Source organism: Condylura cristata, unplaced genomic scaffold (assembly GCF_000260355.1).
Source record: "Condylura cristata isolate star-nosed mole 26May11 unplaced genomic scaffold, ConCri1.0 scaffold00036, whole genome shotgun sequence".
Taxonomy (NCBI): domain Eukaryota; kingdom Metazoa; phylum Chordata; class Mammalia; order Eulipotyphla; family Talpidae; genus Condylura; species Condylura cristata.
In genome coordinates, this window is record NW_004567137.1 from 6,962,019 (window position 1) to 6,976,228 (window position 14,210).

Sequence of the window (14,210 nt, forward strand, 5' to 3'; positions counted from 1 at the left end):
CTTGTGTTTGTAAAATCTTTGCATCCGTGCCCCAAAGTCTGCTGGTCCGGGGTGGAAAGTGGGGCTGAGCGGGGGTGGGGAGGGTCTCCAGTCCCAGGCATTGCGCTCGGGGCTTTTGCCCAGTTTCCTGCCTCCGGAGTCGCCGTGTCCGCCCAGCCTAGAGCAGTTTGTGCAATTTAGAAACTCGATAGGAGGCAGCTGATCTCCCACCACCCTAAAAATAATCCGCTCCGGCGCACTGCGTACTTCGGCCAGGGGAGGAAAAGTCTGCCTTCGGAGTAAGTGAGTCCGTGTCTTTTACATAAATATAATTTACACATTTTAAGAATAACTGTAAGCTGTTGACGGGGAGCTAACATTTCTGGTCCCAAAGGCGCCGAGCGCTCTCGGAGCTTTGCCGGCCCAGTCACTATTTCTAGGATGGAGGATCCTGAGCAGGGAGGGCATGGGGATCAGGTTTCCAGCTTTACTTACTAAACGCTGTCCTCTCCTACTTGAATCAAGTGAAATCTCGCCAGGTGTTATCACTCCTTATTTTTCGCTTAGAAGTGTTGTATCGTCCGTTCATGGAGTAGCTTATTCTGTCTACTTACTTTTTGTTACTCTCTGCTTGTTCGTTTTGCCTCCCGGTTTGAAGTTTACGCTTAAGATAGTGTAGGAAGACGGTGCTTTGAAGGTCTCTAGAGCAAGTGTTCCAGTAGCGGGTTGAAGCAACTTCAAGAGACAGCCCAAGGTATTTATTTGTGGACTTATTTGACCAGTCTGGAATTTAAAACCAAAAACTAATCATGAATCCCACTGGTGTGCGTGTCTAAGAAATCTTATTCTGCTAAGGAGTAGCAGCATTGTCGCTGGTGTGCGCTGGGGCTGAGCTGGGTGCGTTCAGATCAGAAACTACATCAGAGGTCTGGTCATGTTTGCCAGTGATTTTCCTACGTGGACCTGTTCTTCACATACAGACAGACAGACAGACACATCTTGCAGGAAAAACTTTATGAATTGTCTACTGACTAACTTCAAAGAAGTTACTACATTTGTTTTTGTAAGCAGGCGGATTCTGAAAATACCTTAGATAACTCAACCCTAAATAAGATCTTTAAAAGTGCCATGTTTCTCTTGCGTGACATAATTTGGTGAAACATATTCTTGTATGTAAGAAGGAAAGCTTTTATATTACTTTTAGCGTGTTTTCTTCAGGTGTTGTCAGTGTTTTCAATTCTCTGGGGTTGCTATCCCCTCTGAATTGACACTGTGAGCTGAAAAGCTCAGGGTATTAGTTTTCACCTACTTAATATTTGTCAACTGAATTGAAATTGTGTAAGGTCCACACAGTGCATGGTGGGGTATGAGAACACTGCATACTTTCTTGCCGTAAGTTTCGGTCATCAAGGACTACTTTCTTTTATTTTGTCTCCTCTCTAGATCATCCCTGTAATCAAAGTTTCACTTTGGGTGTTGTCTTAAACTTTATCTTCAGTCTAGTTCTTCAGTCCTGTAGGTTGTCATAAAACATGAACCATTTGTGGGCTTTTGCTATGGGGAGAAAAATGCCATGTCTCTATCTTATCTGGCCTTTCTTGTCTTGGCCCTAATGCTTGGGCCTCTGTGCTTAACTGAATGACAGGGTTGGGGGGGAAGGAGTGGGAGGGCCTTGAGGAGTCACGTGACACAGGTCAGTGTGCAAGAGCTGCAAGTCATACCCTTTCCTAAGCTTGCCTTGGTTATCCTGGACTCTGGGAGGGAAATACTAAGTGATAACTGAAGATAGAAGAATTAGATATCCCAACTGAATAAAATAGCTTTGGTGAATACAATGTCAACAACTCTACAATAAGTTCACTCCTTGTGGACTCTAGGTGAAAATATAGGCTTTGGTTAGAAATGCCATCTACACGGTGCGTGCTGAGGAAGAAAGGCTAAGGGTCAAGAGGAAAAGGATGGAGAACAAGGCGAAAATAGAAGCGTGTCTTGTTGAACTGGTGACAGAGGTTGGAGAAGCTGGCAGGTGGAGATCATTCAAAGCTTTTACTTAACTAATCTCAAGTGTTTCCTTTAGTGTGATTATGTTATATATGTTCCTATCTTTTAGAGCAGAGTTTGTAATGTTGCCAAAGCCGTTAGTTTCATCTGGATTCCTGGTGCTAGCCAGAACATGGGGCACCAGACATCAGATACGTGGTGGAAATGTTCTTTGACTTTTTCAGGGTGCTGTCTTTCTTTGATAGTTGCTTTCCACACTTACGGAATTTTTCAAAAGGTAAATTGATAGATTTCACAAGTGACTAAAAATTAGGTAGTGCTGGGAGCCTCCCTGATGACACAAGGGCTAAGTCTCCGCGCTATCACGCTATGAAGCTGTCAGCAGCCACTGCAGCATGAGTTCAATCCCTGGCCAGGGAGCAGACCCACATGAAGCAGCAGACCTCAGCAGTGTATCTGAGTTGATCTGCCTTTTCTGTACCCCACTCTATCTCTGGCGAATGCTCTCTCAGTGCTCCCCTCCACCCCTGCACCTCTGGCCTGTACCCTAGATCTTGTTTGCACAAAAAAATAAATCTTTTTTAAAAATGAGGCAGTGCTGATATCTCAAAGTATATGATGCAACTTATACTGCAGCATCTGGCTCAATGACAACAATTAAATATCACAGTTTATAAATGTGACCAACTGGAACATTATAATTTTGGATACAGTTATAAAACTAGCTAAAGTAAAAATTATCTGACTCCTTCCAGGAAACAGTTACTCCTGTCTTTCGATTAGAGTGGACTTAAAGTCTCCTTGTATTATTTCTACTAAATAAAGGAATACTCTTAGAAATTCTATCACTAGCTTTTTTAAGTTTCTATCTTTTCTGTCTTTGCCAGAAGTTCATTAACACACAATTATGACCTCCATTTACTGTTATTTTTAGAAACTCATGTCCTTTTCAGTTCTTTCCTCCAGCTTAGAAACTTAACGACTTAAGAATTTAACAAGTATATAACTTCATCTCAAGGTATTTTTTAAAAATAGAACTTTTTTCTAAAGATAAGAAATTGTTGCAACTAGAGAGCATACTGGTGATTTATCAAAAAGGGAGTTTATCAGAAATAATATGTGAGAGGAATTTTATATAAACATTTACAGACTGTAAACACAAAGGCTTTCTGCCTAATTGTTCTGGTCACCTGATGCTTTCTATAACTTTCATTTGAAATTTTACTTCTCTCATGATTAACCTGTTGTCCATCTTCTTTGAATAACACTCCTTCCTAGGAAAAATATTTTAGTAATCATTGCTAAATCAAAAGATACTACTTTAGTTATTCAAACTTGCCAACCTTTCATAATATTACTCAGAATCCAGTGTGAAATAAATACGGAGAATAAAGGAAAGTGCAATGAAGTGAAAATCTTGAACTCCCATTTATTTTAAGAAGAATAAATAGATGTTTTCTTTTAAAAGATTTATTTGTTTATGCATATAAGAACTGGGGTACAGGTTAGACGTGTGGGAGGGTAAGAGAATTCACCAGAGACAGGGAGTAGAACAGGCAGATCTACTGAAATACACTACTGAGGGGAGTAGTGGGTGAGATAGGAGAGATCTGCTGAGCCATGTGGGTCAACTCCCCGGCCAGGGATCGAACTAGTGCTACTGTGGCTGCAGACAGCTTTTAGTGCTATGCCTTCAGCTGTTGTGCCACCAGGGAAGATCCCAGATATTTTCATAAACATTGTTGTAAAATGAACAGTAACGTAAATATATATAATCTAGATTGGAGGCTATGTGATGGCAGTGGGAGGAACCTCACTTATAGATAGACATGTATAGTGGGGTGTAAATTTCCCCACTTGCCTTGTTGGCAAGTGACTAACTGGCTCTGAACTTCAATATCCTCTTGTGAAAAAGGAGAATAACTTCACTAACCTTGCATGATGTTCTGAGTAGTTAGGATGATGTCTGCAAAGTGTCCAGAATTTAGTAAGTGCTAAATAGAGAATAGGCATTTAAAAAGCTGTCTCCAGAATGCTACAACTCATTGGAATTTCACACTCATATTTGATTGGAAACACCTTGGTTCTTAGGTGTCTGTTTTGGCACAGAAAAGAGAGGAGTTCATTTAAAATGTAAGTCAGAGCACATCATTTCTCTGACCAAAAACCTTCTATGACCCTGTTTCCCCCAAGTAGAAGCCAAAGGTCCAGCAATGGCGAACAAAATGTGTGATCTTGTTCTGTTTCCTACTGAATCTCATCTATTTTGCTCTAGTGCAGTGCAGATTTCTGATGTAAAAATATCTTGGCTTTCAGAACTTGAGTAGGATTCATTTCGTGTAAGACTATTTTCTCACTATGGAACTTGAGAGGTTTCATTCACTTGAACTGTCTTTAATTTGTCTTAAGCACTGGATTTTAATATTCTGAAAAAGGATGTTTGCTGCCATGTCAGTCTCTTTGCTTGCTATTTTCTTTGGGTGGCTGCTGTGAATGGTGTTTAGCGAAAACTACTGGTATAGTAATTTCAAAGAATGAACATGAGGAAGTATTTGACATGCTGTCATTTTGACTTATTAGTCAAAACTGATTTTTTTTCCCCTCTTTCTTGAGAGGTCACCTTTTTTGTTCTTCATAATCATTTTGTCAGGCAAATACTCCTTTGAGGTACCACTGTTGGTAGAGAGTAGCTATTATATACTTTCCAAATTCAAATTAAATGTTTTTCTGAAAAAGACTTGAAAAATGGACCTTCTAGAATGTATAATGTCTTTATAAGAAATGCACAAGTGACTTTGGTATAGAATTCCCTATATCTTCAGCTGCAGAAATAAGAGGGATAAGTGTTATCAAATTACACTTGTTTTGGGCTATCATTTTATGACAGAATTTCATAATGAGTCCTTGTTCTTTTCTCTCTTTTAGAGGAAACTACATAAGAAGAAATGAGCCTTTCATTCTGTGGTAACAACAGTTCTTCATACAACATCTGTGATGGTGTGTTACAAAACCCTTGCTTTGTGGATGCCCTCAACCTGGTCCCTCATGTCTTCCTGCTGTTTATTACTTTTCCAATTTTGTTTATTGGTAAGTAATCTGCTGTCCTTTCGCACATCACTTTTATTTTTTAGTTCTGTTTATTTTAATGTGTAAAGGTTGTTCCTTAACATTTGCTTATTTAAAAGATCTTCTTAACTGAGGTTTGCTCTCCTGTTGATTTAATCTTTCCATCATGGAAACAGTTAAGTATACCTGTATGAAAAGAACAAGTCATTTAATGTTTTCCAGTTACTTTTTTTTTGGCATATGACACTGTAGTAAATGAGAAGTCACTTGCCTTCTTAGAAACGAACTTCAAATAGTAACAGCAGTTTGCTAAAAGGAGGAAATAGATGGACCTGAAGAATTTGTTCAGCAGTGCTTTGTTCTAGGTGCAGAGAAAGAAAGGGCTGTAAGGCAGGCAGGACTTGCGTGGAAGGGACACTGGAATTGTGCTGGAAGCCTTATATCAAAGTCAAGAGAACTGCCTAAACCCACTTAAAGATAGAGGAACAGATTATCTGGGACTAGAAGCTGATGTAAAAAATAACTCACCTTGGGGCTGCTGGGAAAGATAACATAGTGAGTGACTTTGGAAACTTGAAAGGATAGAGTGTGCCAGTTAAGACGGACAGGGAATTGGTGGGAGAGGTGGTGTTTCAGGAAGAAAAAGTAAAATCTAAAAATAGACAAACTTCATTTAGTTAGAGCTATTACACATATTTTAATTACTCTAAGATTACAACAAAAATAGACCTTTAGACTTTAAAATTGTAAAATATTTTCCATATGTAAGAATGAGACTACCAGCATCCATCTTATTCTGAACTGCCAATACTCATCTTATTTTTTTTAAAGATTTATTTATTTAAGCATAAAAGAATTGGGATACAGGCCAGAGATGGGGGGAGGTGAGAGGATTCACTAGGGACAGAGTGGGGAGCAGACGAGGCAGACCTACTGAAGTACACTGCTAACGGGAGCAGTGAACAGGTCAGGAGAGGTCTGCCACACCATGTGGGTCACCTCCCTGGCTCGGAATTGAACTCGTGCTGCAGTGGCTGCCAACTTCAGCTTCATAGTGCGGTGCTTTAACCCACTGTGCCACCGACAAGGGCCCTCCAACATTCATCTTAAGGAATTTCAGTAAGAATATTTCCAGATCCTGTTCCTCTTCACACATCCTGCATCTCCCATCCAGGAAGTAACCACTGGTGTGGATTTGGTGTTTAATATTCCCATGTGTGATTTTGTTCCCAAATAATAAACAACAAAGTTGTAAGACTGGATTTCTTAGAGTCAGCAGAACTTCTTTCTGTTATAAAGAAAGGTTTAAAAATAATCAGGATGCTTTTCTCATTTAACAGGTATTGCGACACTACTACATGCCTGGTATTCTAACAATGACCAAAGAATTTCTGTTACATGACATATCGCCAGTTTGCTCTTGTATATAGTTATTCATGTTGTGCAAGTGCACAGATAATAAATGTATCTGGACGACAGTGGCCATATGTAGAAATACTAGTTGTTTATTTGCATTAAGAATGTCCTTTGGGGGCCCTCCCTGGTGGTGCAGCAGGTTAAAGCACAGCACTAAGATGCTAAAGCCACTGAAGCATGAGTTCCATCCCCAGCCCCGGAGGTGACCCACATGGCGTGGCAGACCTCTCCTGGCCTGCCCACTGCTCCCCTCAGCAGTGTACCACATCCATCTGCCTGTTCTGTCCCTTACTCTGTCTCTGGTGAATCCTCTCACCGCCCCTGCACCTCTGGCCTGTACCCAGAAAAATAAAAGCCCTTTGGCCAAAAGTTGAAGGTAGATTTTTTATTTTATAATTAATAACTCATTTTTGACATCCTGTTTAACGACTTGAGAGCAATCGTAATGACTGACCTGTTCGTATCTCTAACATTGAAGGCAGAGGCTAGAAAAAGCATCCATCCTATTACCCCATATTCAAGAGTAGAGCATTCCTGGGCCTCCCTGGTAGCCTCTGTGTTAAGTATTAGCACTGTCACTACTGAGTTGGATCCCAGCCAGGGAGCTGAGTCACATGGCACAGCAGAGCCCTTGTGTCTCACCTGCTGCTCCCCTCAGCAGTGTATTTCAGTAGATCTGTCATTTTGCTCCCCACTCTTCCTGGCAAATCCTCTCACTCCCCATACCTCTGGTCAACACCTCCATTCTTCTATGTAAAAATAGAAAAAAAAAAACCTTTTAAAAAGTAGAGAAAACAAAAAAGAAATCAGAAAAAAATAAGTATAATAAGGTAAAAATCAACTATTGATTGGCGTCATTCTGTAGGGGAGGAGGAGGGAGAAGGACCAGGACAGGGGTGGGAAGAGCACAGGGACTGTGGTGATGGTGCACGGGTGAGCTGGTGGTAGGAATTCCACAAGGAAACCATACCTTGTAAAAAAAAAAAATGAAGGTTGGTCCCTCCCTGGTGGCTCAGCAGGTTAAAGCACAGCACTAAGAAGCTTAAGCCACTTCCTCATGAGTTCGATCCCTGCCTGCACCGGAGGAGATCCACATGGCGCGGCAGACCTCTCCTGACCCGCCCGCCGCTCCCCTCAGCGGTGTACTTCATAGATCTGCCTGTTCTACTCCCCACTCTGTCTCTGGTGAATCCTCTCACCCTCCGCATCTCTGTCCTATACCCCAGTTCTATATGAATAAATAAATAAATCTTTTTTAAAAAATGAAGGTTGATATAATGAATATATTAAAATAATTTAAAAGAAATAACAAAAAAGGGGTGGTGGAGTCGGGAATAGAGTAGTGTGATGAAACCTTTTAGAAGCTGGAGTACATAGAGCAAATAAACAATTACCATAATAATGGACAAAACTTTGTGTCCCACACAAAATTAACCTGCCAAGCCATGACACAAGTCACATGAAACCTAAAGGAACACTCACTAGAGTAAATGCAGGACTGATGTGATATACACAGTCCTGTGTGAACTAGGACTTTCAGGCAAGGAGCTTCTCTTGCTGCTCTGAGCTCCCTGTCCCTGGAATGGCTTCTACAGAACCCAAGCTGAATCTATTTGCTTTTTTGCCTCTTGCCACAGAACAGAAATTGTCTTCAGACTTTTCAGTTTGTTAAAAAAAAAAAAATTTAGTAATGTGGGTCTTTTTGTAAAATCAAGTGGCAAATCTTGAACTTTGAAAAAGTGGACACGTATAAATGCAGTGGAATTGAGTAAGCATGTAAAAGCAAAATGACAGAGAAGGGCAGTCTATAACACTGGCTTCTTGTTAGTGAGAAAGCAGAAATTTTGGGAACAAGTAACACAAAAATTCCCTTTGCCTAGATAATCTCTTCTGCAGTATTTCAAGCACAAGCCTCCACTTCTTTTTTTTAAAGATTTATTTATACGTACACGAACTGGGGGGTAGGTCAAAGGTCTTGGAGGTAACAGTTTCAACAGAGACAGAGTGGGGAGCAGAAAAGACAAATTGACTGAAATATACTGCTGAGGGGAGCAGTGGGCAAGACAGGAGAGGTCTGCTGCGCTGTGGGTCAGCTCCTGGCCAGGGACTGAACTCCTGCTGCAGTGGCTGGTGATAGCTTGATAGCACTGTATTTCACCCCTTATTTTTGAGTGTGTAAGGTTTCTTTGAAGATAAGAAATGAGAAAATGGTGTGACAAGAGTAGACAAGAGCTGGGTCATTTCCTAGTATTTCTTTTATGAGTTGGTCTTATAGCCAACTTATAGGCAAGCTATAGTTTTTGAGGGCAAACCATCCCAGTTTTATTAAAATGTGATTTTGAGTATTTCCTTCAATGCTGATCTAAGAGCAAGCCTTCAGTGTTATTGAAACCTGTTTAAAAATTAAAAAATCATCTGGCCCTCCCTGGTGGCCCAATGGGTTAAAGCACAGCACTGAGAAGCTAAAGCCACTTCAGCATGAGTTCAATCCCAGCCTGGAGGTGACCCACATGGCGCGGCAGACCTCTCCTGACCTGCCTGCTGCTCCCCTCAGCAGTGTACTTCGTCAATTTCCCTGTTCTGCTCTCCACTCTGTCTCTGGTGAATCCTCTCACCGCCCCTACACCTCTGACCTGTACTATGCACAAATAAATAAATCTTCAAAAAAATTTAAAAATCAGTGAACAACAACAACAACAAAAACCTTTAGCTTTCTTTGAGAAAATATTACCACTATCAGTGCTGACATAGTCTTAGGTTACCATTTTTCTCTCGTTATATAGATGTGGTTATGTGTAACTCATCTAATGAGCCTTGTGTTTTGTCACCAAATAGAGCATTATTTTATTAATCCTCCCACCAAATCCTGTGTCTCAAAAGATTTCAGATACCAAATTGCTTTTATTAATAGCATTGATTTACACCTTTGAATGAATCAGAAACCTGCCAGTAAAGAACTGATTAGCATGAAATAACCACATAGTCACCCAGAGTTGTTTTCTTCTTCTAATAAAGTTTTACTGATTTACCAGTGTTTGCCTCAGTTGATTTTACTCCTGAGCAATTAGCAGGTGTTACTATGTTAACTTAAGCAGTTGCTTAAAAATTAATTGAAATTATTTTTATTTTTTTAAAGATTTATTTATTCGTACAGAACTGGGGTACAGGCCAGAGATGTGGAGGGTTAGAGGATTCACCAGAGACAGAGTGGGGAGCAGAACAGGCAGATCGACGAAGTACACTGATGAGGGGAGCAGTGGGTGGGTCGGGAGAGGTCTGCCTCGCCATGTGGATCTCCTGGGCAGGCGGGGATCGAACTCATGCAGAAGTGCCTTATGATTCTTTGTGCTGTGCTTTAACCCGCTGTGCCACCAGGGAGGGCCTGAAATTATTTTTTAATGTAGCAAAAATAGACAAGATTTCCACTGCTGCCCCAGAAAGCATTAAGATTTTTGGAGGCCTCCAAAGCATAGCACGATGTAAATTAATTTTTTCCTTTTTGCTATTTTCAGGGTGGGGGAGTCAAAGCTCAAAAGTACAAATTCATCACAATACATGGCTTCATTTTCCTGGACATAACCTGAGATGGATTCTTACATTTGCGCTCCTGTTTGTGCATGTCTGTGAGATAGCAGAAGGCATTGTCTCTGATTCGTAAGTGACTTGTCTTCCTTCATCTGATCAGTATGCTGGTGGGGATGTGGGCATGGATTGTGGCTGGGAGGCTGAGTGCATAGTAATTTAGGCGTAACTTTGTTTAATGAGGCCTCTTGCCCATATATTTGGTTTGTCACATTCTTCTAACACAAGTTCAGCCCTGTAATTTGTTGCTTTGTATCTTTGCCCACTCCTCTGGGTCCTTGCAGAAAGTTCTCTTCTTTTAAACATTCATATTCGCCTTATCTTTCAAAATAGGTAAAAGTGGCAGGCTTGTCTATATTGACAAGTATAACAGCTGCTTGTTTACGTAAAACTTTTTCTCTGATGTTTAATTTTGTAAAAATCAGAAATAGATGAGGCTGGTCTTAAAGTCTGAATCAGTGGCAATGAGCCACATAATTGAGGCAAAACACTCACTTAAAAGTGACTTTTATTATAAAACCTATATATACATTTTTTCTCTTTTCAATCGTTTATTTTTCCATCATTTCGTGCATTTTTCCATCTCAGTTGTAATCCCCGTGGGCGTCCCATCACCAAATCACCCATGTGCCATCACCAAAGTCCAGTGCATTTCCCTCCCCCCACTGTTTTTGATCCCATTCCCCAGTCCACCCCCATAAAATGTCTCTGGTACTTAGATATTCATTATTATTATTGTTTTCTCACCTCGTCTGTTATACTCCTGCTATGAGTAAAACCATCTGGTATTTTTCCTTTTCTTTCTGGCTTATTTCACTAAGCATGATCCTTTCCAGCTCCATCCATGTTGCTGCAAAAAACATGTTAAAACCTATACATATTTTTAAAACATATTTTTTTGAAGGAAATATGTCACTCTTGTGTAAGAAGTCTGTAGGAGGCAGTTAGACTATAGTGAATTCTTTTTTAAAGCTGAGATGACAGGGTTTACATAGTTCATGTAGTAGGGGTTGGGATCCCCCCGTCCCCGGGTGTTGTTACCATGGGCACCCCACCAAGACACCTGTGTGCTTCCTCCCCAACTGCTCTCACCCCATGCCTGCCCCTCTGGTGGCCTCATTTCCACAGTCTGCTTCTACATTTCCGGATTCTGTGTATCACACAGTAACAGAAAATAAACACAAGAAATAGGAAAACTTGTACCGTTGGTCATCATTTCATAACCATCTTTTATTGAGGGGTTGATATGAAAAGGCCTTAAAGTTCTTAAAAAAGAAAGCTCCAAAAATCGTTTTCTCCTTATCTACCAAGAACCTCCCCTGACATCTGTTTATGCTTTTCTGTTGCAATTAACAGGGAATGGAGCTTCTATGCTTTTGTCACAAGCCAACTATTTTGTAATGTTTTATAACAGTTCTCTGCATTTATGTGCACATCTTCATTTTTTGATAAAAAAAAAAAAAAGAAAAATCAGAGAATGATATGCCATGTCTCCAAGAATTTGAAAGCCCTGCTGGCTAATATCTACTTGATAATTGTTTAAAATGTGGTGGTGTATTTGTGTTAGTCTTAAATTCTTTTTTTAAAGGCTGCCAGAGTTGCCTTTTTTTTTAATGATTTTTAACAAATTTATTTATTCATACAGAACTCGGGTACAAGCCAGGGGTGGTGAGAGGCTTCACCAGAGACAGGGGGGAGCAGGACAGACAGATCAACGACCTTCTGGGCCAGGGATGGAACTTGCACTGATGTGGCTGTGACTAGCTTGCAGTGCTACGTCCTAACCCTTTTTGCCACCAGGGAGGGCCAGTCTAGTCTTGATTTTTAAAACCCCCTTAACACATAGGCTGACTTGAGGGTTTTCTGGGTGGGTGTAAACTGGAAGTTAGATAGTCCCCGTCTCTCTGAAACTGATAGCACATTGGCAGCATTTCCAGTTCCGTAGTTGATGTGTAACTTCTGAGATTGATGAAGGAGTTTGAACTAAGAATGATGAGGAATATGTTAGTGGCAGATACTTATTTTACTGTCAGTGACAACAAAAGGTCAATCCTAAGAACAAGCAGAAGTGCGTATACATCTTCCCCCTCATGTTCTTTAGCTACAGACTTCTTCCCCATTTTATCCAGGCTTCTCAAAAGTTACCCTCCAGTTACTTCTGAAACCTAAATCAGATTTGCTTTCTCTACTGTTCTGGGAACTGTTTCTATCAGAATCATAATTAACATTAAGGGCACCTCTGATATTGTGGTTTATATATGCATAGTATGTGCATATTATATACGTGATATGTGTATGTGTTTGTTTGTTGTGTGTGTGTCTGTATATTTCGTTGCTTAAATGACTAAAATATGTTTCTCGAACATGTGGCCTTCATTCACAGCTCCTGGCTCACAGGTGCCCAAACCCTTGGAATTTCCTAAGTGTTGAAGTGTTAAAAGCAGCTATTGTAGTTTTCATGAGATGACCTTAGGAAATGCTTAAGAATAGGGGCCATTTCTTGGGGAAGCAACCAGATGGTGATTGGGAGCTTAAACTTCTGTATCATCCTCTGACCTGGAGGGAGGGGAGAAAGGCTGGAGGTCCCCTGGTTCAGTTGCCGGTAGCCCAAGAATTAGATACCTATGTCTGAGTCTCCATAGCGGCTCATTCCTCTCTTCTTTATTCTTTTTAAATAAACCCTTGAGAAAATATCAGAAAAGCTTCTTGGAATTACAAAGCAATGCCAAATCTTTCCTAACTGAATATTTGATTTGCTTTTTGAGTGACACAAATATTAAAGCCTAGTAATAGTTCTTTTGAAAGTATTTACCTGCCTTGCACAAGTTTTTCTAAGATGTCCTCTTTCTTTTATTTCTATCTAAATAACTAGATATGATTTAGATATTCTTAGGCCTAGGAATTATTGCCAGCTTGCTTTTCAATCTAATTTGATAAGCGTATTAAACCATGTAATTAAATAGCTTTGGGGATATACTAACATTTTTGGTGTAGTCAAATCTTTTATTAATATTTAATGAAGATTAAAAATATTTTATTTGTAGGAGATAAGTTTATTGTTCACCAGTTGGATTACCAAAGTTCCCCCTCTCTGTGTGTGGGTGTTGAAAATTTTTATGCCATTTAATAATCCATCAAATTTCTTAAGGTGCATATTGTCATGTTTACTACTATTGTTTTCATGTAGGTTTTTTTATTCTTTTCTCTTTTTTGAAATTATTCTTTTGTCCTCCATTATATATGGTTTCTGGTTGGCTGTCTCTCTGACTACAGATTTTCTGCTGTAGTGGGATGTGTGTGCTTCTGCCAGAACACTGGGCTGTGAATCAGACTCTAAAAATAATAGAAGTTAGAAGAAAAGGGTGGAGCAGCACTCAGTCTATAGAAGTATGTAGGCAGAGCACTAACAGTAGCTGTCCTAATAAAAATAGTGGTATGGTTACAAGGTACTTCAAGTTCCTATTAAAGAAATGCCACAGTACATGCAAAACTTAAGCACTGCTGTTTCTGGTTATGTCAACCTTTTATAACTGCCACCCTCAAAGTGTTTCTGTTAGAGGGCAGAGAGAGGGGCACACCTGAACCCCAGACCTGCCCGCTGTACATCGTTCTGCTCTCTGCCACATCAAGACAAAACATAAGACCTTTAATGGAAAGGAACTTTAGTACAATCAGTGTGCAAAACAGCAAGCATAAAGAATATAGTTTCTAAATCAAACACCTGAAGTTACCCATCCCCTGGTAGGTAAAAGCCTACCAATCCTAAAGGGATTGCCCCACAGCCTGCCACAAGTCTAAAGTACCTTCTGGCAGGGACCCAATAAAAAAGGGTCAGAAATGGCCAGACAAGTCTGGGAGAAAAAGAGCAAAATCAAAATCAAGATAAATACTGCCATAGTGAACCTCCCCATGATTCTCTCACCCACATCTGTTTCAACCAGTCCAGGACCAAGAAACAAGGCAAAGCTTCTTCACACGTCTTTCTGCTCCAGGTGCCTCCCTCAGGTCCCCTTCTGGCTCTCCATTCTGCTTCCTTCCTCCTCAGTCTCCTCTCCAGATTCTTCTCCTCCCTGCTCAGCTCCACCCTCCTTCTGGCTGGGGCAAGGAACCTAGAATCTCCCCTTTTCCCGGGGACCACCCTGTTACACTTCCACATTCTTTTTCTA

General features: G+C 40.5%; 1 protein-coding gene across 1 annotated transcript in view; it reads left to right on the top strand.

The window, feature by feature from the left end:
- Window positions 1-259: 259 nt before the first annotated feature.
- Window positions 260-14,210, top strand: part of ABCC9 (ATP-binding cassette, sub-family C (CFTR/MRP), member 9) — a 109,756-nt gene continuing 95,805 nt past the window's right edge. Inside the window, exons 1-3 of the mRNA XM_012732915.1 lie at window positions 260-282; window positions 4,906-5,067; window positions 9,975-10,116. Coding sequence (XP_012588369.1) covers window positions 4,926-5,067; window positions 9,975-10,116 — 284 coding nt within the window. The 5' untranslated portion in view covers window positions 260-282; window positions 4,906-4,925. The remainder of the gene's footprint in view (window positions 283-4,905; window positions 5,068-9,974; window positions 10,117-14,210) is intronic.